The following is a 26,550-nucleotide window of genomic DNA, read 5'->3' as shown; positions in this document are numbered from 1 at the left end:
AAGCTTAGAGTCGCAGAATCGACTCTTTTTATGACTCCCCACAGCGTGCATTGTTTTTCTTTCTGCATAAAATGATTTTTATCTTTATATCAGTAAGTGAGTACAAGTTACACAGCTCTGAGACAGCATTTTCTCCACACACGTTTTTTTTTTTTAGTTAAGCCTGAGTAAACTCGACCTGTGAATCAATTATAGTTCACCTCATCAGTTAATTAGTTTCTTCATTTGATTGGCTGAAGGATCACGTGACATGTAAATCAGTCAGATTACTTAATCCGAGGATAGCCAATTTAAAATCTATTTTATAATTGGGGGGTGGAGCCTAAACCAGGAGACGAGGTGGGGATTTACCCCAGACAGGGTGCGAATCCATCACAGGGCGCGCGCGCGCACACACACGCTTCTTCACACACTATGGGTCATTTGGGAACACCAATTATATAAAGACACATCTTTGAAATGTGGGAGGAAACCGGAATACTTGGATGAAACCCACGAAGCAGAGGGAGAACAGGCAAACTCCGTACACACAGACCCGTGGCGGGAATCGAACCCGACAGTGTTAATCACTACTCCACTGTGACACCTTCAGTTTTAGACTATTCATTTTTAGTAAATTCTATCATTTAGATTTAATTCATATCATTTCAAACAAACCAGGGAGAATTATTTATACTTAATATTAATGCAGCTACCACATACACAATATAGCAAACACCAAATCTATGCCATTGTGTCAGTTTCTGTTAGCATTTTCCTGAAATTTAAAATTCTATATGGATATATGGACAGGTTTTTTGTTACAAAAAAAAGGAAAGAAACCACACACTGATTTTAAATTTAATTGCCAAAGTTACATTCCACCTTACTTCAACATGTTATAGTTTACTCCTTCAGTCACACTCAGGACGGCGAAGCATGGCCCATAAAAAAAAAAAACAATATACAGGAAATACGTAACAATACTCCAGTTTACATCAATAAATTAACAAGATGCTAATCTGAGGAGTTTAAATGTTCCTGTGTTTGGAACATCTGTACATCTATAACGTCAACAGTCAAAACGAGAAATTTGATTAGCAAAAGGATTTAAGAAGGCAAAAATAGACGTCATTAGCCATGACAGTCTGGTTAACACACAACACCAGCTGGTATTCGGCTTCTGTCGCTAAATTAGTGGTACTCTATTGGTTTTAGAGCTAGGAGACATTCTGTGACAAAGTGAAAGCTAAGCTGTACAACACAGTCTAGAAAGAATTATGTTGAAACTAATAAGTTTGTCATTTACCTATGTACAGTTAGAAGTATTTACAGCTTGTTTAGAAATTGCACTGAAATGAAGTGTGTTTCAAAAAAGGTGCAAGTCAGCTACACAATCAGCAGGTCCATCAGTGCGGCCAATAATAAAAAGCATAAACACTTGAACAGAACTAAAAAACAGAAATGTGCACATGTTCATGGTGCAAAGGAAAGTAAGCTCCGTGACCGTGAGACACAACTTTACCTTGCAAAAAAAAAAAAACTTAAACAAATAAGTGGAGAAAACCCAAAACAGGTGCGTAGCAAATCCTCAAACCCGCCCAGCCACCAAAAAAAAAACAAAAAAACAAAAAACAAACATCACAAACTGGTTCAAATGACTCACTAATCCCGACACTGAGCCGATACCGGGCGCTGAGATGGAAATAGCAGGTCCTGAATGTAATCAAAGGTCAAACTTTGGCTAAAAATTAAACATACACAAATGTCCTTTTATCTTAAATTAGCCTGAGATAAATACTCAAGTTTTTAATTGGTTCTACAGTATCCAATTTGCTGCCGATTCGTATAACAAATAAATTAGCATTTTAATAAAAAGAAAATAAGGCAATGCTGTCAATGAAAACACTTCTGAAATAAAGAAAAGACCCTGGCGAAGGTGGTGAAGATGATGCAGATGTCTACTTCAGCAGCATTATTAGGAACAGCTTAAAAACAGGAAGCACTTCTTATAGAACATATGCACATTCATAATGCTAAGTCAACATTCAGATCCTGCTCTAACTGACTAGCGTGTACCACTAATCGGTTAAAGAGGATGAGCAAAATTATTACTGTGAATTATTTCTGGGCACGTGTCCCTTTTTCTGGGGGAAAATGATTGTGCTCATGAGGTTTGTCTGATTCTTTAAAAAAGCCCTTATTTTATAGTATTATAATCCAGAATCACTCAAATTTAGGCCAAAGGCTGAAAAGTTGTGATTGTATCAGATGGAAATGTAACATCAGCCCATGTAGTGTATTACACACAGTATTAACCAGTGGGACTGGTTGGGAAAAAGGGCGGAGCTTAAGGTACAACAGCCAATCATAAACGTGATTAAAGGACCAACAACAACAAAAAACTTTAATTTAGTTGCTTCAAGTCACCTCTTCACGCAAAATAGTTTTGATTACAAAATCGAATATCCTAACAGCTTCATGGTGAGGTATCACAGGTATTAGCGGTTATTAACAGTGTCTCTTATTGGTCACTAAAGCATCATGTGGTCCTGTTAAAACCAACACTACATGACACGGCATCAAGCCATAATCAAGTCTCTGACAGACATGATTCAAGTTAAGCTCCACCCCTTAATCCAGTCATAGTAGAATCAGGACGTGCTTCCACCACTTTTTTCATCTTGCACTTTCGATTTCCATCTCTGACACTTTCCCAGACTCGTATTTCCCTCTGATTAACTTTCGTAACACCAGAATTAATGCCCAAAATAGCAGCTCTAAAACGAGCTCTAGACCAAAAATAACATCCGGGGGCCGGAAGGAAGACAATCAGAGTTTTCTGGACACTTGTAATCCATCATCCTGCCGTTCCGCTGCCAGGTCCCCTAATCCATCACAAACTGCAACAACTCCAGGGTGTCCCAAGGTCTCACAAAGAGAGAATTAAGAATATGCTTCACTACATGAAGTCCAAATCCTTTCAGAAGTACGCAGTTCAACCTCCAGGGCAGCAGAGGGCACAAGCTTCGACCTTTTTTTAGTTTTTGATAACCAAGAGCTTGTTTTCAGTACTTAATCTCCAGGATGGAAGGATTGTGGTCGAGGATGGATAAAATAACTTTGTCCATGTACTGCCTGAGACGGATGTTGATCTCTTCCTGCTCCTTTAGAGCTTCCATTAACTGTGGAAAGACAGACGAGTGGACATTTAGTGCACCATGCTACACCAGAGCTTTCTATACGCGTCAAAACTCCAGTACAAAATGAAAAACTCAAAGAATTACTTAGATCTGAGATTCTGATCCAAGAAATGTAACACATTTTATCAGTGAAACATGATGTCATTAAATTGCAACAGATAAAAAGAACGGCAAAGAAAAAAAAAATACAATTTAGGTTTTCTATCTATCCCAAATTGTCTACACTGGCTGGAGGATTGGCAAGGTCAAAGTGATACCTGGTCGCGTGAGGCGTTGTCGATTTCTGCTGCCAGGGACTGAGCTTTCGTCTGCGTGGAGATTAGTGATTTGGCTCCTTGGAGACTCAGAGTGAGGATCTGACCGTTAAGATCTTCATTTTGTTCACGGAGTCTCTGGTTCTCCTGTAGGGGCAAAAAGCAACATGTACACGGAAACCCACTGTTGAGCTGAGATCAGTTCTCACAACAGTAAAACATACATCTCTCTCTCTCATCTATCTTATCTTCCTCTCTTATCTAAACTGAGATCAGCACGAATTTGTGAAAATAGTTTTACTTATTTTATTCTTTTAATTTATTCTTCTTAATGACAGCATTATTTTCGACTTCTGATCTGAGATCAGTATGGATAAGTCTTAGATATGATTATACTTGACCTGAGATCAGATCTTAATTGTTTTTTTTTTAATTTTATTTCTGATAAGCATTGTCTTCTTAATCTTATACCCGCTTAATGTCTGATCTGAGATCAGTACTGTTATTATCTGATTATTTCTAATAACATTAATACATACATAATGTTTTAGAAACCTGATTTGATTAGATATACCGATATGACAAAGCCATGACAAATGCATGTTATAGTGCAAAATAAATAAATAAAAAATGATGTTTATGTAAAATTTTCCAGTGATTCAATATAAATACACAAACACTATGTGGGCAAAAGTATGTGCACCTCTGATCTATACAGTATATACAGTAAAATGTTCATTCTGTATGATTTGCTTGTGCTAACAGTTTTGGGAGGAACCACATGCGGGTGTGATAATCAGCTGTGCACACCTGTACTTTTGCTGGACTAAGTGAAAGAGACCAGGTAAAGGTAATGATGTCATGAACTTGTTAAATTAGCTGATGGGATGAGGGATCAGTGTGAAGCGTACATTAATCTAGTCACTACTGAGAACGATGTGCTTATTTACAAAAATAAACTGTATTAGAAGTTTTAGAAGACTTCGGGCAGCAGCGGTTAAGGAGTGATTTACTTAGAGAGAGCTTTACCGCGTAGAGGCGTGTGCTAACACACGCTCGCTGCTGGAGGTCACGGGGAATGTCCTGTGAAACACAGCGCTATACGCGCACGCACACAAAATCACACACACCCACACGATTCTCCTTGGGGGTAGAAATGTGAACCTGTTCAGGTACATCAGATCCTGTTCTGTATCATGCATAGACATGTTTGTTTCTGAAGGTTTATCGATATTCTCCAAACTCTGTTCCAACATTTTTTTTCCCTCTCCCTTTCTGGATCCCATCCAAACTATCACTGCATTCTGGGTAACTTACGTTCCTGCTTGATTGCTTGTCTAACAGTGGAAGCTGATAAATTAACTGAACGGTCTGTTAAAAAGCTGAACCAAAGGAGGGAAGTGAAATATTGTACTGAGAGTTCTCACTTGTTTAAGCCTCTTCATTTCCTGTTCCAGATCACTCTCGCGAGTCCTTGTGGAGTAATCCGATAGGCTCGTGGACAACCTTCGGCTCCGCCCTGTGCGCTCCATATCCAGCTTGTACAGCTGTAAGTTCTCAAGTTCTCGCCGTAGTTCCTCAATCAGCTGAAAAACAATCATTTTCAGGTTAAGTTTTAGTTAGCATCAAGACTATTAGTTTTAGCATCTAACAGTATTTTAATTAAAAACACTTAAAAAAACACAACATCAGGATATGTCCAAGCATATAAACAGAAATACCATAAATAATCCTAAACTAGGTCAAATGTGCCGTATTTCTTATACATGTGTACTGTATATATACACAATATGTTTATTTCTTCGACTTAGTTTTAATTAGCAAAATGCAATAATACAATTAGCATGTATTATTTTTATAATATAGTTTACATTTATTTAACATAAAAGTAAAAAAATATGAAGATATGGAGGAGATAAACAATACAGAGTGCTTCTACACAACTGCTGTTCATTACAGAGGAATGGTTTGGGCTAAAATATACTTCTGACTTAGACCTAAGGTTTACATTTTTTGCTATCAGACAATAAAATCTAAGGATGAACAGTTTTGACTTAGTTTTGACATTTTCCCAATTGAGTCAGATGCTAGTTTCCCACAGCACTATACCGCTTGCTATAAAACACACACTACCTACATCAGCCTTGCTGTTCCAGTGAACGCTTTAAACACTTAAAGGTGTGCTGGTTTTATCACTGTGCCTCACCTCCTGCATGGCTTCTCTCTCCTTCTGATAGTCGTTCCTGTTCTGCCTCAGTTTGTCCATCATCTTCCTGTATAAATCCATTTCATCTTTCAGACGGAGACTCGTGTCCTCCAGCTTATCAGTCATTCGCTGCTTCTCCTGGACATGCAAACAAATCGTACTCAAATTTTACCAAGGACACAACTACGCCCCTTAACACGCGTCATGTGTGAGACTAACAGGAAAATTAGCCTGTGGTAAGCAAGGTGCAGCACACTTACACGCGCTCACTGAGTGGCTGAATTTATCGCCATGGATATTTGCTACAACTCGTAGTCTACTCTCTGCAGTTTGGTGGCTCAGTGGATCTGAGCCTCGCTCCTCTAGGGCTGGGGGGTTGAATCCTGCCTGTGTGTGGAGTTTGCACGTTTTCCCTGATCTTTATGGGTTTTCCTAAAGGTTCTCCTTATGTGTTCTATAGTCCGAACACATGATGAAGTATGCTTACTGGTGTTTCCAAATTGCCCCTAGTGTATGAGCGCGTGTTCCCCCCTAGGAACGTACGTACGTTCCCTTTAGTGCAGTGACCTCTGGTGTGATGTCACAATGGTATAACAAAAGTTAACACAATGCAATCTGATTCTAAAATACTAATATACCAATATCACGACTAGTTTGTTGTAACAATTGAAACATGCTAAAATTTTAAGCAACTAAAGCTTAAACTTCCTTTAATAAAAAAAAATCTATTTAAATATAATTTTTTATAGTTTTGTAAAAGTTTTATAGTTTTAAATTTGTGATAAATTAAATTTTTGTAACATTTTTACTTTTTACTTGATTTGTTTTAATGGATTATTTGTCTTCCTGTTTATTGTTAAATATTTTTGCAGATATTAATTTAATCATTAATTACCCAACCTTAAATTGCATGATAATTTAATATCTTGAACTATTTTTAACCTTAAAAATATTTTTCCCCTCACATAATCTTACTTCTAGTTAAGGTTATGTGAGATGTAAAAGAAATGACTTCTCTTATGTAAAAACCATCATTTTGGAAATTTCTGGTATTATTTCGAAGTTTAATATAAATTTACTCACCATAAAATGTCTCCATTATTAGCAATTTTTTAATAATTATTATTTTAACTACCTATTTTCTCCAATGGAACGTAATTTCCTATTTATCCATGTTACATTAAATAGTTTGTATTTTGACACTGTTTTAGTACCTGAGGAAAAGCATTAGTGTTTAGCAGTTTTGTTTGTTGTGCAGCTAGCTAAATGTATATTAAACTAAAATTAAACTAAACTTTTACTGCTTTTCTCTTTAAAAATCTTTTTAGAATGACATGAATAATGAATAATAAAAAAAATGTAAACAGGTGAAACTCGAAAATTAATATATCGTGCAAAAGTTCATTTATTTCAGTAATGCAACTTAAAAGGTGAAACTACAGTAATATACGAGATAGATTCATTACATGCAAAGCAAGATCGTTCCAGCCGTGTGTGCTGTGATTATTGCTTACAGCTCATAAAAACTCCAAATCCACAATCTCAGAAAATTTTTATATTGTAAAAAGGTTCAATATTCTAGGCTCAAAGTGTCCCACTCTAATCAGCTAATTAAGCCATAACACCTGCAAATAATTTCATGGGGTCGCGAGAGGGATTAAAAAATTATGTCTTTTTTTGTGATTATAATACACACTTTTCAGTATTACAAGTAAATGTTATAAATAAATATTTTCTGATTTGTAAAGATACTACTGATTGAGTGTGAGTGTTTAAAAAAATAAATAAATTTGCAACTCAAAGATATGACATCACTGTGCAGCGACTGCTCACTAGTTATTGCTACAGCGCATAATTGCACGTGAAAACCGCAACTGCCGAGATAAATAAATCTGTTATTGGCAAATCTAAAAATGTTACGGAAATTGTGGACAGTTTGCCTAAGTCATCAAACCATGTACATCGACCAAGCATAAGAGCAAGACCCCATCAGACCAAAGTAGAAAACTTCGAAAATATCAGGAAGAATTGGGCAGTATGGACTCACTTGCTCTACTGTTGACAACGTAGATTTCCCTCAATGTGTAATCTGTTCAGAAGTGCTTGCTCATGAAAGTATAAAGCCCGGCAAAACACATACACCCTTCCCATTGAAAGGTAAGCCAAAATTATTTTGATGTATAGTAAATGTAGTCAAAATACTGTGAACAACTTATGTTTATTGCTTGTTTTTGATAGTGGGGGGTCGCGAGATCTTGTCGATCTTCAATTAGGGGTCACTGGCTTGAAAGTTTGAGAACAACTGCTTTAAATGGTCTTTCAGTCTGGTTCAGTAGGAAGCACAGAAATGGGAAAGACTGCTGACCTGACAGTTGTGCAGAAAACCTGAACCCCATAGAGAATCCATGGGGCATTGCCAAGAGAAGGATGAGAGACATGAGACTGAACAATGCAGAAGAGCTGAAGGCCACTATTAAAGCATCCTAGTCTTCCATAACACCTCACAGTGCCACAGGCTAATAGCTTCAATGCCATGCAGCATCGAGGCAGTAATTGCTGCCAAAGGGACTTAAACCAAGTACTGAGTACATGTGCATACTTATACTTTTTAGAGGTCCGATACGTTCTATGTACAATCCTTGTTTTATTGATTGCATGCAATATTTAAATTTTCTGAGATTGTGGATTTGGGGTTTTCATAAGCTGTATGCTATATTCATCTCAATTATGACAAATCACGGCTTGAACTATCCCGCTTTGAATATGAAAAAAAAATTATATATATATATATATATTTGCATGTCATATATTAGTTTCACCTTTTAAGTTTCACTACTGAAATAAATGAACTTTTGCACGATATTCTATTTTTTCAACTTTCACCTGTGTGTATATTTTGTTCCATCGTGTATCACAGGCAACTTTAGTGCAATGCTACCGTGTTAGTTTGATTAGCATAGCAAAAACATCTTCCGTTTATTTGCTAGCCCACAGTGACCACACACATCATGTGTACAGTAATAATGATCATCACTTCCTCAATGGCATTCAAAACTGCACCAGACCAGAGTTCTGTGGAATCAGACCACAACGCCTAAGCTCATGATCCACAACGTATCTGACGGATCCTAAATAAACACGCACTTATGCTAATTTACACGCTTTAAAGAGCACTGCTTTTGAATAAGCCCCTATCACGTTATTCATCTCTCACCAGCAGCTCAGTTTGTTTTGTTAACAAGGAGCCCAATGTTTCATCTGACTTCACACACACACACACACACACCCACCCAAACACACACATGGGATCATTAGGCTGGGCTAGCAAGTCATGCTAAGTGGAATAACAGTTTACTTTTAGCCTTTCCTTAGTAATCTATCAACAAATCTGAGGTGAATGTTAACGTTCCGGATGATTCTGTTACAGTTCCACTTTCCGTGTTCCACTTTTACTTTTACTATCGCTAAAAGACTTAAGAACTATGTTCTAGTTAGCTTAATCATTTTGGCCAAACAGTATCTTTATTGTTATGTTATTTTAACCATAAATCTGAGGTAAATGTTAATGTTTTTGGTGACTCTGTATTATTTTTACCCTTATTTCATACATGTAAAATACCTACTGTGTGTTCGCTAGCGAACCCTCAGGCATTACTCGGATTAGCCACAGCATCTAGCAACAGTGTTTACACAACTTTTTTCCCCTTCACCTTGTATTATTTTACGATCTAGGTAATTCATTGTAGAAGTTACCAAGCAAGTATTTGAGATTTTTCCTTTTTAAATGGCTAGTTAGCAAATTAGCTGATTACTATGCTAGCTTATTAGAAGAGATTGTACGGTATATCTATATTCTACACACATATTAACATGTGCCTTTATTTGATTGATTTACAGCTAAATTAACCGTAAAAAGACAAGAAAAAATTAAATCCTCCAAAGTCATTCTGTCAGTCCTGTTCTTGTCACGATGAACTGTAAGAATTGTCCTGATTAGACATTAGAATGTGCCGGTTCAGCAGATTTCTTCCGCTCAGCGATACGCGCTACAGATTGTCTTGTAGATACGCTCTGAGAAAATCTTCTCAGGAAGGGAAAGTTAGCATGCTACGCTAAAGACATGCTAAATGCAGGGGTTTCAAAATAGCAAACTAGCATTTAGTATGCAAGACCATGTTTAAATACCTCACAGATACACACAAGATGTGTTAAAGTCAGCGTGCCATCTATACAGCGGAGAGCTGTGTTTACCCGGGATGTATTGTGTACATAACCGCCACATTGCTATTGTCGCTAGGTAACAAAATATACCATATTATATAAATATTAAAAAAAAAAACATTTTAGTAAACTAGCAAATAGCTTTTTGAAGACAATGTAAAGACTCAGTGACGGTAGAAAAGACACGGAACCATCTAGAACATCAACATTTACCTTAAAAATATCCAACAACCTCAGTATGACTGAAACACCTTAAATACACCCAGCACTTAACAACCACAAACACATTTATCCCCTTACACAGAGAAACATTCACACTGGGTTACTCCAGGAAACTTTCTAAGTGGCCAAGATAAAACACAAGCTATTTTTATTAAATCATCTCATAAAAGTGATGACACACACGGCAACTGAAACTACACACACACACACAAACACACACACACAAACACACACCTCGTCAAGCTTCTCCGTCTGTGTTTTTAGCCTGCTTACACTGACCAGCATCTCTGCGTTTTCCACCTCCAACTGCTGCACCCTGAAAGCAAAACAACACAGGGTTAAACACACACACACACACACACACACACACACACACACACACACACACACACACACACACACACACCTATCATAAACGTATAACAGGCTTAAAAAAAAAAAAAAAGTTTGTTAGTTAGATAAAAGTAGTAGAATGAAAATTTTTGAAACCTCTACTGCATGTGAGCTGAATTACAATAAAAAATGAAAAAAAAAAAAAAAAGATCAAACAGAACCGACTTTACTTATTTAAACTACACATTTTGTCTTTTAACATGAAATCAAAACTGGGATTTCAGAGCTATTTTAGGATAAGCCATTGCCTTTTTACCCTTATTAGATTCGCTAGCAGTAATGTTTACAACTCAAGTAGATACATTTCATACAGATATTAAAGTATTTAAACAGACTGAAAGTATCTAATAAACACTGAAATGCTGTGTATCTCGTGTTTGCTGTTTAAACCTGTTTTATAAACAAAGCTTTTAATCTTTTTTTTCCTGCTCAAAAGTCAAAAGATGAAGATAGAAATTTTTTTTGTGAAAATATAGAGAGATATTTTTAAAGAATTCAGAAATTTGATTGTTTAACGTCTCTAAGTTTACCTGAACAATTGTAAAAGTATGAAGTCATTCTGAATTAAAAAGCTGGTTAAATGATTGAATGTATTTAATAAACCAACAAAATGATCAATTAATTCACATAATCATTATAATCACATGGCTCTTATATTAAGGTCTATTTGCTGGTCCATCAACACACTTTAAATTTTTTTTTTTTTACACAATTTGAATTGGGTAAAATCTTTACTGTGTGTGTGTGTGTGTGTGTGTGTGTGTGTGTGTGTGTGTGTGTGTGTGTGTGCACATTTGTACCGGTTATTGAGTATCTCGAGCTGGGTGTCCTTGTCTCGCTCTAGTTTACTAAAGGAGTCTCGGTGTCTCCGCAGCTCGCTGTCCATGATCTGCTCGGATCGCGCCTCCTGTTCCTTCAGCTGTTCCTCCAGCTCATGAACCCTGCACACACACACACACACACACACACACACACACACACACACACACACACACATTCTAATATCACATGTTTATATTACAGGTTTTTGTGCGTTTCCGATGGTCTGTAATGGTGGTTTAATGACACGAGTTCTTCCTAAAAGCCTATATGATATTATTTTGATGATCTCGCCATGAATGAAGGACCTGCTGGTTCCTGGTGGTGTACAGGGGATCTGTAATGTCAAACTTTAGGCATCTGATGGAATTCGTCTGTACCTGTACTGTAGCAGTGTGTGTGTGTGTGTGTGTGTGTGTGTGTGTGTGTGTGTGTGTGTGTGTGTGTGTGTGTGTGTGTGTGTTTACCTGTGCACTAGGTGTATGTTGTCCTGTTTGAGTTTGGATTTCACATCGCCGTTCATCAGAGACTCATTCTCCAGCTCACACAGCTTCTTCTCTAACTGACTTACCTGCACAGAGCGCGCACACACACACAGTTATGCATTACACCGTTATTTAAAAATATATATTTCGTATATGTTTGTGCGCATGTGTGTGTGTGTGTGTGAGAGACATTACCTTGTCAGCGATATCAATGTCACAGTAATCAATGCTACCGTCTCCATACAGGTCCTCTGTGCTGCTGTTCCTACTGCTGAGATTACTGTGGTAGAGCAGCCTTCTGTGCGCACACACACACACACACACACACACACACACACACACACACACAGAGTACAGTGAGAAGGCACTCACATCTACTGCAATAGAGAGAAAACTGCAGCAAAGCTTGAGCTGCACTCTAGCACATTTATCCCTCTTTCTCACACACACACACACACACACACACACACTTTTCAGGTCCTGTTTGTTTCGGCACCTCTTAATACACCGAAACAAACAGTAGTGTGCGCACACACACAGTCACATTTCAGTCACACACATAACACACACTCAGATTTTTAATAGTTAAAGGTTTGGAACACGTCACTGCTGCTATGGCGACCACAATTAACTAATTAATTTAATCAGAGACACAACAAATGGGTTCGAGACAACCACGCCTCAACACTCTCAGTTTAAACTGTTCAAATGTCTCACACACACACACACACACACACACACACACGCTGTATACACTGAAGGTCCCTGGGTTTGAGATCAGAAGACGAGTCGATCTTAGATTTTCATTTCCTGATCTCTGACGTCTGCCAGGTTATAGTACGACAGGATCAGAAATATTGGAACACATTGGAACTGTCTGGTGTTTAATCTGGCACAACTCGATATAACGTCACCCACTGCGACACGACCCGACCCACTGAGGCGCCACCCACAGGGAACCGACCCGACCCACTGAGGCGCCACCCACTGCGACCCACGACTTCATCTGGGGAAGATGGACACACTGTTACTGTAACAACAATTAACCCATTAAACCTGCAAATAGCACAAAGGTGTGTGTTACAGAGCCACACCTTAGAACTACCTCAGATTAAACTATTCAAATCAAACGTGCATGCGCTCACACACTTTATTTTTATTTATTTATTTATTTCATTATTTGGGTCGGTGTGAGTTTGAAATTAAGAACAATAAACATGGCAGCATTAGAGAGCGAAATAATAACATCTGTGTGATCTAAACACTGCTGTGTGTGTGTGTGTGTGTGTGTGTGTGTCCTTATACAGAACTCGGAACACAAACAACTGTTAATACAACACATTGACATCATCCTTAAAACAATGTGAAGTACTGTGTGTGTGTGTGTGTGTGTGTGTGTGTGTGTGTAATGATTAATAACTGACCTTCATTTTACATACTGTTTATGCCGCACTAACACACACACACACACAGCTTATTACACTCCCCCACCATATAATGTTCACACAAAATACACACCGTCCTTCAATCTCTATTAAAGGTGAACTCTGTGTGTGTGTGTGTGTGTGTGTGTGTGTGTGCGCCTCTGAACAAGCTGAGCATACTGTATACACAAACCGTATCATACATACTCTACAGAACACACACCTAAACCGGTATTCTGTACATACTACACACACACACACACACACACACACACACACCATAGTGTTAGTACAACATACACACACACACACCATAGTGTTAATACAACATACACAACTCTACAAACTGTGTGTGGGACAGTTTGTCTGCATGTGTAATGATTAACCACTGAACACACACACACACACACACACACACACACGACTCACCTGCCAAATGCTGTACTGGAAATCTTTTTGTTTGGGCTGAAAGAAAAAATGAACACCATCAATCTCTCTCTCCCACACACACACACACACACACACACACTCTTTACAGCAGGGATGTGCTGATGATCAGTTCTATAATACATTGTGATATTCAGACCCCTAATAAATATCACAATATAAATGATAATTTTATAACATAACCATGAAGATACGCATCAGTTACACCATGTTACAGTCACGTTATATTTTAAAAAGTTTAAACGACAAAAAGACGTACGTATGATTTATTTATTAAGTAAACTTTTATTTTGGTGAAGAGTGACAGATGAAAAATAATTAGGGGGTTAAAACTTTTGCTCAGAAGCCTTGCATGTACATACTGTATTAGTGTGTGTGTGTGTGTGTGTTTTCTCCTGTGTGTGTTTTTTTATACAAGTGTGTGTACGTGTGTGTGTGTGTGTGTTTTCTCCTGTGTGTGTTTTTTTATACAATTTTGTGTGTGTGTGTGATTGTGTGTGTGTGTTTTCTCCTGTGTGTGTTTTTTTTTATATACGTGTGTGTGTGTGTGTGTGAGATTGTGTGTGTTTTTTTATATACATGTGTGTGTGTGTGTGAGATTGTGTGTGTTTTCTCGTGTGTGTGTGTGAGATTGTGTCTGCTTTCTCGTGTGTGTGAGATTGTGTGTGCGCGTGTGTGTGTGAGATTGTGTGTGCGCGTGTGTGTGTGAGATTGTGTGTGCGCGTGTGTGTGTGAGATTGTGTGTGCGCGTGTGTGTGTGAGATTGTGTGTGCGCGTGTGTGTGTTTTCTCATGTGTGTGTTTTTTTATACAAGTGTGTGTGTGATTGTGTGTGTGTGATTGTGTGTGTGTTTTCTCATGTGTGTGTTTTTTTATATACGTGTGTGTGTGTGTGATTGTGTGTGTGTTTTCTCATGTGTGTGTTTTTTTATATACGTGTGTGTGTGTGTGATTGTGTGTGTGTGTGTGCGCGTGTGTGTGAGATTGTGTGTGTGTGTGTGTGTGTGTGTAATACCTGTGTGTTTTGAGGTTCTTGAGTCGGGTTTCGAGTTCGTTGAGTTGAACCACTTTTTTGCAGCAGTTTGAGCAAAACAATTCGTGCGCATCACCGTTCACCTGTCTCACCTTCTGAGGTGTGTGTGTCGCACTGCAGAGAGAGAGAGAGAGAGAGAGAGAGAGAGAGACAGTCAGTCTTTCCTCACGTTCCTTTCCTCTCTTTTTCCTTCTTCCTACTTTTTTTTCGTTGTTTCTCCCTTTTCTTTATTCCAGTCTTCACTTCCTTTATTTCTTCTTTCTATCGTCCTCATTTCTCTCCTTCTGTCAGAGTTATTCACATGCTTATTCTCTCATTCATATTTTCCTCTTTATCTTTTCATACTACTTTTCGGAAGCAACTTAATTTTTTTTTGTGCTTTTCTGGTCGTTTAAAAAAGTTTAAAAAATTGCAAAAAAAAAAAAAATCACGATAACGAACAATGAAATAAAAAACTTTAATCTTTTTTTTTATCCCTCCATCAGGAGCGCGTCACGTCACTGGTTTAGCCTGATGTAAAAAGTTTAACAGAGGGATGTGTGTGTGTGTGTGTGTGTGTGTGTGTGTGTGTGTGTGTGTGTGTGTGTGTGTGTGTGTGACAGAGCGCGCTCTCTGAGTGAAACTGATTCAGCACCGGTTGCAGATCTGCTGCTTCTGGAAATTATTTCAGTCTCTGCTGCTACTGTTGTTGGCTGTGAATCACATGTTTTTTAAACAGAAATTCACCATCGTACTCACACACACACACACACAAGTACACACCTGGAGGGGACGGAGGACCCGTGGTCGTAGAGCCCGTTCGTGTGCGTCTCGTCCTTGCTGTACTCGATGTCGTCTCCCTCTCCATAATCCTCAAACTGCTCCTCATTTAGCGAGCGGGTCGAAAGGTCAGAGGTCACAGACGGGTTCAGGCTCCGCTCTTCACTCCTGCAACATCCAGTGTCCCCGCTGTCTTAGCTGGTTTATTTTCATACTTGTCTCTAATCATCGTCCCACAATAAATTGTCCACCTTGTCCTGTACGCTTAAAAACTATTCCACCTTAATTCACTCTCTCTCTCTCTCTCGCACACAAACACACACGTGGCTGCTCGCATGCACACAGACACACCCGTCCCTGTTGCTAACACCATGCTAAGATTAAGCTGCATAAAGCTATTTCAGTACTCAGTACATACTGATAACATCCCGTCCTATAACCTTCCCGTAATCACAGGAGTGACACGCCTCCAAGAAAAAACAACAAACAAATCATTTACAGTTACTAACATTAGCTTGGAATGAACTGCATTGTGTGCACGGTGATGTGCAGGTGTGTGTGTGTGTGTGTGTGTGTGTGTGTGTGTGTGTGTGTGTGTGTGTGAGATTTGTTGACACAAGAACTAACTTTTGCCGAGGTAAGAACATTCTCAGTCCTTCCTCTTTGTCTCCTCCTCTTCCTCCGTCTGAGAGTTCTGATCCAGCAGCGCTCTCGTTGGCGCTGTCTCGGTCCGATTCCCGAGCTTCATCATCCTCGTACGGCTCCCGCACTGATACGGACATGACCTCCCTGAGCTACAGGGGAGAGAGAGACATGCGAGGAATGTGAAAATGAGTTGGCAAACTTGCTTTGTAATTTCATAGGTACTGTATCATCTAAATCCATAGAACATGGACATAATGTCCTAAATCCATAGAACATGGACATAATGTCCTAAATCCATAGAACATGGACATAATGTCCTGACGGGTAAATACACACAAGAATGGAAGATTTAAGTGATTAAAGTGCTATCTGGGACCAGCAATAGGGACCTTCAGTAGGATGGTCAATTCAAGTAACATGAGGACCTAGAACATCACAGTGAGGTAGAGCAACAAAGAAACCCACGGAACCATGCAGACTCTGAAATAAGCAACGAAAGTGGAGAACCAAAGGGACCTAGTCCGACACTGGGGCCTGGAGCAACACTAGCTGACAGAAGGACCTACAGCATCCCAGGAGCACCAGGGGACTTACTTGTAGAAACAAGGGGCTCCAGAGCAACAGAAACTTAGAGCAGCAAAGGGAACTACAGTAGATGAAAGAAAGAACCCAGAGTAACACAGGGTCCTAAAGAACAGAGGAACTTGGAAATAAGGTATTCTAGAGCAAAAGTTGGGCCATAGAACAAAGAATAGAGAGCAATACAGAAACCTGGAGCAACACGGGGATTCGGAAACAAGGGGCTCTAGAGCAGCATAAACCTAGAGCAGCACAGGGACCGAGAAGACCAGACCAGACCAGACCAGACAAAAATCTAAGAACTTCCAGGTGAAAAAAGACATAGTTCAACAGCAAAAACTTGGAAACAATCTGGACAATATTTAGCTCTAGTGCAAATCTGAAAACACGTACAGGGTAACAAATGGCCTACAGCACCATGAAGACCAAAGCACCAAAGGACCCAGCAACAAGGTAACAGAGAGCAGGGACTGAACAACATGGAGGCTAGGCAACAGGGACGTGGGTGACTAAAGAGCACAAAAACACAGGAGCCTAGACGCCTGGCAACACACTGGAGCCAGGAACTGAACAACAGAAAAGATTCAGAACCCACTGACCAATGGTAGTGACAAACTGGGGACATTTGGACCAGGGGACGTCTGAAACTGGGGACATGAGGGATATGAGAACTCCAACATGAAACACGAGTGAAATATATGATGTCATTTAATCTCAGCTTGTGTATGTAGACATAATGGTTTTACTGCATCACACATCATCACTGTGGAACCTCCCATCCCTGTGTGTGTGTGTGTGTGTGTGTGTGTGTGTGTGTGTGTGTGTGTGTGTGTGTGTGTGTGTGTGTGTTTTCACACAGGATCCAACATTTGGCAAACCGGTTCCACAGCTAACAGACTTAACGAACAATACAGCCCAGTGACACTGCACTGTGTGTGTGTGTGTGTGTGTGTGTGTGTGTGTGTGTGTTTCTCTGGAGTTCGACTGCCCACTCAAGAGTTTCAGGCAAATGAAGGATAAGAGATTAGGAAGGACAAGCAGGAAGCTGTCATATTTAACACCAAAGCTCAAATGGATCACACACACACACACACACACACACACACACACACACACACACACACACACACACACACTTAAATGAGCAGTTATATAACACACTGTCAAGGAGAAGAAATCAAACATACATTATTAACCATGCTGTGTGTTATATGTATATATACATGCAATATAAAGTGTTTCATGCATTTTCATGCTAAGCTAATAAGAACTATATGATTTACAACTTTTGTAACAAATATTAACTTACATTTAGCTAAATTTCCATATAAAATATAATACTGTAAAATCTTTTAGTGCTGTAGAGAGAACACAAGGCAACTTCAGAGGAAAAAACGGCTTTACTGTAATTATTATGAATTATTACTGTATTTATCCTACAGTACCTCTACCATGCAAAACGCGCTTGCATGAATTACAGTACATATTTTTACGAATTATTTATAAAACTGGGGCGGTACAGTGGTGTAGTGGTTAGCTGTCCAGGGTCTACCCCGCCTCGTGCCCTAAGCCTCCCACGACCCTGAATACAGGATAAAGCGGTGTAGACGATGAGCCAGTGTATAACGTCGAGTAAAATTAAGTGTTTTGGGAGAATATTTAGTGGTATATTTAGAGTTTAAACTAAATATAGTATATACTGTACAGGCTCTTTTTTTTTTTTACCACATCCCCAAATTTTTTTTTTTAACATTTCGCTAGCAATATACCGTGGAGGTCGACTGTAAGATTTATTGTTACCGATTTTTTTAACAGTGGCTATTTGTTTGTAGAAACACACACACACACACACACACACACCTAAATACAATCTGCACTTAACATGTTCTCAGTGTTAACCTCAGCTGAGACCTGAGTAAACGTAGCCCTGCTTCTACAGGCCAAAGTCTCGATTATGTAACAGAGCCTGCCTTCCTCTTTGTTACCATAATAAAGAATAAAAGCCGACTGCAATCAATCTCCTTTGTAAAAAAAAAACAACACAAAAAAAAAAAAAAAACACAACAACCTAGTCAGTGATGCAGGAGGTCACATGACAGGAAGATGTGAGGGTTCACAAACAGGTTAAACACAGGAGATGTACTGTACATGAGACTGATATTTAAACATTATCCTTGTGTTACAAACACTATGAATTAGTGAGACAGTATTTATGAGATGGTTGTGTTTAGGTTGTTTCCAAACATCCTGACAACATCATAAATATCAATCAAATACTCTTACATGTTCTAATAATGTAAAAAATCTATAAATTCAAGTGGACCAAGAGTTGCTCCCTGAGGAACGCCATTAATATAACTTCCATCACTATGGCTTGACTTGTGAACATTCCACAGGAATGATGCTTGACCTCTGACCCTGAATCGTTAGAATAGGAACGATAATCAGAACAAGTGCATTGATATAAACCTGCGCTGCTGTTCTAGAGAATTAATCAACACCTTTTGACCAATCAGGAGACAGAACTCAGACAGAGAAAGAGAAAAGAGAGACAGAGAAATATTAACAGGCACTGTGTTGTTATCTTGAAGTTACACAGTGAACAAAATGTCATAGAGGAGGAGCTAGAAAAAAATAAAGAAAACAAACTGCAACTTACAGTTTAAAACTTTTTCTGAAAACAATATATTATTTAAGGAATATATGAGGACACAAGAATCACAGGAACCTTGTGGCACACCTTATAAACATCTAATGATTATAAAAGATAACATTTATCTACGCTTTCTAGTCTTCTTTCTTTAGATAGTTGCAGGTTAAAGTAAGAAGAGATGGGGAGAAGAAGATAAAACATAGATTTAGTTATGTATTGTGATTTTTTGTGTGGCAAAATCAAAATATATATTTTTTACATTTTATTTTTAATTAATATACATGTTTGCATTTAAGATGATAACATTTCATAGTTACCCTATAATCCTAAAGTGGCACATTCAAAAAAATTCACATATAGACAAGCAGCCCAGCTACCTATATTGGAGGAGATCTTTATTTGCTACATTTGTTTAAAATTTAAAAATTGTAAAAATTAATATCAAATATGAATATTTATTAAATCATGATACTAACAATCGCAAAATGAATCGAAACAGTACCAATTTATTGTGATATTGTATCGACTGATTCCCATGCATAAAACCTACTTTAAAAAAGCTTTTAGAAATGTATATCAGGTGTGCCACAGGGCACCGTCCCAGGTCCTCTTACGTTTTATATAATTGTTTCTATCTGAAGAATATTTCATTTGTTGTAGATTATTTTACATGATGTTCTGCTCACACACAATATGATACACTTTTAAAAAAATGCAAAAAGTGAAAAATATGTACATATAGTAAGAGAATTATTCGGAAAATTACTTGGATACTTTTTTTTTTAAATAATAAAATTGAATCTGTCCCACTGATACGGTCATTTTGCTCACCCAATAAACAATTTTTCTTTCAGTCTAAAAATCGTTTATAGTCGATCTTCAGTCTAAAAATGTTTTCTAGTGAGGGCTAGAAAAAATAGATCACCACCAGAGGAAGAGAAACCAAAGGAGAAACTCCACCACCACCAGCACCTCTATCAGCACTGACGCTCACCATGCTGCTCACACTCTTGGTTCTACAGCAGACTGGCTCTGATCACACCTTGTCTGGTCCTGCGTCTAAGATCTAATCTCAGCCTCGATGTCTGAGGTGTTTATACAAACGTGTGGAGAACTGAGAGCACCTGCCCTCGAACACGCCCCGCTCTGGGTTTGGCACTAGCTCACTGACAGGTATATCCAAACACGGCAGCAACAGGTTGTACTCGAGCGCAGGGTTTATGACGCAGAGGTCATGCACGGACATGAACAGACAAAGAGGTAAATCTCTGACAAAACCTCAGAGAGTAGCGAGACGACTCCAGGACAAATCACGCACCTCTCAAAACAAAAACAAGATCTGACTAATGAGAACTTTAGAGCAATGTTTCAACATTGTGTGACGAGATTAGCCTAATGATGTCTAGATTATACTAATATACAACAATGAGGAAACCTCTGCTTATGAATGATTCTTGGTGGTGTTTCTTCATCAAATCTCGAAAACCTTTCACGTGTGTGAATTCCATCAGGAGAGAAGTTTTTGGTCACACACTGATTTTTAAGGCAATGTTCAGAAGCTGTGAACCCTCACACCGGTCTCTCCTGCTGAAGGACGTGGAGATAACTACAGACGAAAGACTGAAATCAAATTGAAAAACATGAGAGAAAATTTTGAAACACAAAAGCAGAATGATTGATGAGAAACATCCTCCTCCTCCTCACCACGGTGCGCACCTGGATGATGTCATGAGATGGTGTCAGGTGTGGGTGTGGCACTGTAACATTAGAACCGAAACCACGCTGTGCAGATTGAACATCTTCAAGGATGAAGACGCGTAAACATGGCTGTTTATTCCCACAATAATCCCTTAGACTATAGGAATACATTTCATTCTGTCTGCCTGTCTGTCTCCCTCATTCTCTCCAAGTCTGTCTGTCTGTCTTTTTTTTATCTGTCTGTCTCCATCAGTCCCCCCCCATCTATCTACATGTCTCTCTTGTGTCTGCATCTCTTTTGTCTGTCTCATTCTTTATAAAGGTGTCTCCTTTTCTTTTCATCCATTTCTTTATTTCTTTTTGTCTCTTTTTTCCCCTCAGTCTATCTACATCTCTCCGCATCTCTCCATGTCTCTCCGTATCTCTCGTTTGTCTGTCTGTATCCGTTTCATTTGGTCTCACTTTCTTTTTGTCTACCAGTCTGCCCTTCTCTTTCTGTCCTGCCTGTCTCTGTTTTCTTTTTCTCTCTCTCTCTGTCTTTGCCCGTCAGTCTTTCATACTCATTTTTTTTTTCCCCTGTTGTCCATCTGTACACTGTTTGTGTTTCATTTCGTGTCTCTCCTTCCGTCTGTCTCTCTCATTCTTTATCTGTCCCTCTTTTTATGAAACATGGCACAGACGTTTGACAATGCGTGTGTGATGAGGAGTGTATGCGTGTGTGAGACATGAGTAAGCATTCCCTCTCTCGTCCATACTTTGTCTCAATAAACACCAGAAGGACAGGAAACCTTTAATCAGATCCGTTAGGAACCTGTCGAAGAACCGCGTTTAATTTACTTTCGTATTTAAAATGACCCGTATTTTAGTTTAAAACCAGTGCATAATATGTGTGTGAATCCCACATGTGTGTGTGTGTGTGTTCCTTTCTACATGCAGGAAATCCCATATTTCCTCTGTGCTGATCATTTATAAAAGTACACCAGCTAATCAGACAGTTTCAGCTTCAGCAGTCCGTTTCCTCTTTCTGCGTTTCCCCCAAAGCGTGATTCAGAATCGAACACGGAATATGATTCACTGCACAGGGCTGAAGAGGCTCTTTCACACACCTACACACACACACACACACACGTATATACATGGAGATGATGTACAGGAAGCAGTGAGTCATTCAATAGCACCATGGTATGAGGTATGGGTTTAAATCAAACGTCACTCATGCACACACACATCAAACACTTGCATAAACATATATGAAACAGTTACACATACATATACACTACTACTGTAAATGCCCAAACCAATACAAACGAAATGCACGCACACACACCTATGAGATGCATGCACATGCACACAAACTCTCCGTGCACACACACCTATGCGATGGGTTGTGTGTTTAAACAGTGATGATCATTATACTGTCCAACTTCGTCTTCTAGACTGTCTGACAGCAGGCTGTTTACAAACAGCTACAACCAATCAGGGAGAAGAAGCGCCAAGTCCGTCTACACTGAAACGACTTCCGTTTACACTGAGAATCATGTACTGTGTGTGTGTATGTGTGTGTGTGTGTGCGTCTACATACACAAATTTTGCCTATAGTTCCATGCAGCTAAGGACATATTATGATAAAGAGAATGAGTAGCTCACCTCTCATATCTTTTAGTCTGAGTCGTTCGTTCTTTTGAATCTATTGCACCGCATAGCGTCTATGGGAGTCACGTGACAAAAGAACGAACGACTCGGAGTAGAAGAGTCATTGCGAGAATCGCTTAATTCGGTTTCCTGTACATAACCTACAGAGGTCTTGCGATGATTTGCGCATGCGCGCCCAGTAGAACATGAACATGAGATACTCGTTCTTTTGAGTCACGTTAAAGATTCGTTTAAAAAAAACTAATTGTTCATGAACGACCCCTTACAGGTGTGTTCCTATGTAGTTGTTTAAACAGTTGGTAGTATATATGTATGTGTGACTGTTTCATATACGTGTATGCAAGTGTTTCATACAGTACCATGGTGCACAGTGCTACAGCAACCTCAACACACACACACACACACACACACACACACACACACACACACACCTGATCTCGGCTCTGAAACATGAGTCCACAAAGCTGCACTTGTATTCGTGGTGTGTCGAGGGAGCAGGTAAAGACCGACTACAGTGCTCTTACTGGTACAGCCGCGCTGATGAAGCAGGGCTTCACGCAAAGAAAGAAAGAAAGAAAGAAAGAAACTAATATGAACTACAGTAAAAGCAAACTTGATGTTAGATATAGAAATGCTGAATATCAGCATGGCTGTGATAGGGTCGTATGCATGAGAACGCAGACCGAGGACTGAAGATATCACAGCCATGATATTGAGTGTGATATCGCTTCTAAACACCGTTTATCATTAACTGATTATGATTTATTTCAAGTTAGTGTTAGATGAAAAGCTAGTGCACTATTCAGGGTGGACGATCCCGTGTTCCACACACCAAGTAGTGCCCTTGATCGGGGGTTGAAGAGAGATTTGGGATTCAGCCTTGTGTTAAATGCTAGTTAGCTTAGTAGCTCACCTCAGCCATAAACAGAATGACACGTACCGTACAGACCTACTCTTACCCATGCTGAGACCCACAGTTAGTGTCATTAACACCACCTGGGACACCCCCACTCATACACACCTGTATAGTTACACGTCACAGTGCTATTACTGTCTATTATCAGCACTTGTGTGATGCCTCTCTGTCTAACTTATTAATACAAAGAAATCCCATTCTGAAAGGTTGAGTATCTTACGCCTTGTTTACACTAAGTTGTCCTTCTTTGGTGCTCAGACAAATACACTCCCTGTTCGGTAATCGGAGAGTGAATCACAGATGAGAAATGGAAAAAGTAGATAAAAGGATAAAGATGAAGTTTTGTCTTAAAACCACTTCAGCGCTGTTATTTCAGCCAAAGTGAAAATATGAACTAATCCCAGTCAAAATATTCACTTTATCTTTTCTAATTAATATCTATTGGTGCAGGTGTTTGTTTACATTGAGACAGTAGCGCATTAGTAGATTATTTTACAGTAGATTATTAAATCCCACACATAACTGTTCATAACATCACTTTTACTCCACATTTAGATTCACTGATGGAGCAGATTAAACTTCAGGCAGAGATCTAAGGACTGCAGGAGATTCAGTAACGTCTAGACAGACAGTTCTGTGTGATGCTGAGACAGAATCTGTGGACAGACAGAAATGTTTCCGAGACGGGTTTCTGGTCCTCTAATGTATGGAACAAAGACATCATTGAAAGAGCGAGTTCTGACCAACGTACAGACAAAAGTTTTCTTATATTTATGCAGATTATATAAAGATATGCAAGACTAAAATTCTAAGCTGATCATTTACACACTGTGACGTGGACAGGTTGTGTGTCCTACAACACAGAGAAGTGGGTCAGTGTAAGCCGAAACTCAAGTCGACAAACTGGTATCTGGTGTGTGTGTGTGTGTGTGTATGTGTGTGTGGTGTTGCCATTTGTTTTATCACCTGCCCCCCAGTTGGTCTTTCTTACACACACACACACACACACACACACACACACACACACACACACACACACAGTGTTCCTCAGCTCACCCTACTGCAGGGTTTCTCTGTTCCTTTAATAGCTCATTTATAATCCCACTGTTTGTGAGTGAGAACATTTGGGTTTGACACATTTCTGTGGTCTCTCTCTCTCTCTCTCTTACACACACACACACACACAGATAGAGGATTCTGGATGTTCTCAATCTTCTAGATGCTGAGCGAACAGATAAGCTCGCGGTGAGGTCGTGTTACACCGAACACACACGCACACACACACACACACACACAAAAAGTGCCTGTGTGCAATACAGCTTACTGACTTTAATACCAGTGTGTCTGTGTGCGTGAGTGTGTGTGTGGGTCGGGGGCAAATGTGCAGTGAGTAAATGTAGTCCAGCTTTAGTTCTTCTTTCTGTCCAACACACACACACACACACACACACACACACACACACACGTGTTGCGAAAACCGAGTTCCCTTTTCAAACAAATACAAAGTTAATATGAAACCAGAGTCACCTTTCTCAAGGCTTGTCTTGCTCTGTGTGTGTGTGTGTGTGTGTGTGTGATTATACTTTAATAAACCAGAGTCAGGTCTGTAAATGAGCTGGCCTGAATACTTAAACTAATCTCATTACTGAGAGAGAGAGAGAGAGAGAGAGAGAGAGAGATAAAAAGAGATAGAAAGAGAATTGAAACTTGTGTGTGTGTGTGTGTGTGTGTGTGTGTGTGTCGCAAGCACAGGAGTGACAGTGTGATGTGATGAAGCAGAGTAACAGTTATCGCCACACACACACACACACACATTGATTATTTCCCTATAACAGCACGCCCCCAGGTGCGTCACTCCTCGTACATCACAGCGAGAGTAAATCTGATATAAACCTTCACATTTCTACATTATATTCCTTTTAGATTTTTGATTTCTTATTTCTATTATAACGGAATAAAGACAGACATCAGAACTTTTTATCTGTTTAAAGTTTAAGGAAGGAAACAATGGTGTTCGTGTTCTCACTTACGCTATCGCAGCTAGAAACACCAGCTTCTCTCGAATTGTAAAGAAATAAAAAGTAGATTACTGATGATTATAGAAGTGTCCTGAAGTGTCCCCTGAGCAGTTACCATGGAAACCGGAACTTTAGAGCTGCTGTTACAGAGAATTAATCAACACCTCCCGACTAATCAGACGCCAGGACTCAGTGACTGATGGGTCTGAGGATAAACAGCCCACACTAACCCTTTAATCCTGCACAGATTATTAACTGTACCTCCTCATCAGGGCGGAATATTAACATTATTTACCTTTTTTTTTCCTTAAATGTAACTTTTTTTTTATTACTTTATTTTTTTTTGGTACAAATCTGCAGAATATCGCTCAACCTGTGACTGATTTGAATAAGGAGGATAATTAATCAAATGGGATCAGATGAGAGAAGAAACAAAGTGACGCGGGAATAATAAGGCGGGAAAATAACCATCAATCATTTAATGAGTAAATCATGAATAATTAATGAGGGGAATAAAACACTTGGAGTTTCTTACCGTGTGTGTCACTGCGTCCGCATGGTCGGTGTGTGTCCACTCCTCACACTCCAGAGCCATTCACACACACACACACACACACACACAATCTCAACAGGTTTATTCCGTTCCAAAGGAACTCTCCGTCTTCTTTTTCTTCTTCTGATGATGACGAGCTTCTCTCTGTTATCCACACACACACACACACACACACTCACAAACTCTGAGCGAATACACTCACACACACACACTCTCTCACTCACACTCAACTCGCAGCTGCCAAGAGTTACTGAGTTACCGCACTAAGCCCCGCCCACTCTCCCTCGCTGTAAACCTGTTGCCAGGCAACCGGGCCTCGAAAGGAAGGCATGAGGAGGCGTGGCCGAGTACCTCAAACGTCACATTATTTGCATATTAATGAGCTCCTGCG

General features: G+C 39.3%; 1 protein-coding gene across 3 annotated transcripts; it reads right to left on the bottom strand.

Annotated features, from left to right (window-relative positions):
• Window positions 1-828: 828 nt before the first annotated feature.
• On the bottom strand, window positions 829-26,358 carry rab11fip4b (RAB11 family interacting protein 4 (class II) b). Of its 3 annotated transcripts, none has more exons than XM_053499017.1 (13): window positions 26,142-26,358; window positions 16,072-16,238; window positions 15,448-15,612; window positions 14,668-14,799; window positions 13,636-13,671; window positions 11,978-12,080; window positions 11,765-11,868; window positions 11,279-11,419; window positions 10,320-10,401; window positions 5,643-5,780; window positions 4,864-5,022; window positions 3,440-3,583; window positions 829-3,164 (listed from the first exon to the last, which is right to left on the bottom strand). In XM_053499017.1, the coding sequence occupies exons 1-13, from the start codon at window positions 26,199-26,201 to the stop codon at window positions 3,048-3,050; spliced, it is 1,548 nt and encodes a 515-aa protein (XP_053354992.1). In that variant the 5' UTR covers window positions 26,202-26,358; the 3' UTR covers window positions 829-3,047. The 3 variants fall into 3 exon arrangements, with proteins under 3 accessions (XP_053354992.1, XP_053354993.1, XP_053354994.1); XM_053499018.1 differs by having other exon boundaries at window positions 11,978-12,077; XM_053499019.1 differs by lacking the exon at window positions 26,142-26,358 and adding an exon at window positions 20,316-20,416.
• Between the last annotated feature and the right edge of the window lie 192 nt (window positions 26,359-26,550).

The sequence above is a fragment of the Clarias gariepinus genome, chromosome 6 (genome assembly GCF_024256425.1).
Source record: "Clarias gariepinus isolate MV-2021 ecotype Netherlands chromosome 6, CGAR_prim_01v2, whole genome shotgun sequence".
Classification (NCBI taxonomy): domain Eukaryota; kingdom Metazoa; phylum Chordata; class Actinopteri; order Siluriformes; family Clariidae; genus Clarias; species Clarias gariepinus.
This window is presented reverse-complemented; position numbering and strand designations above follow the sequence as displayed.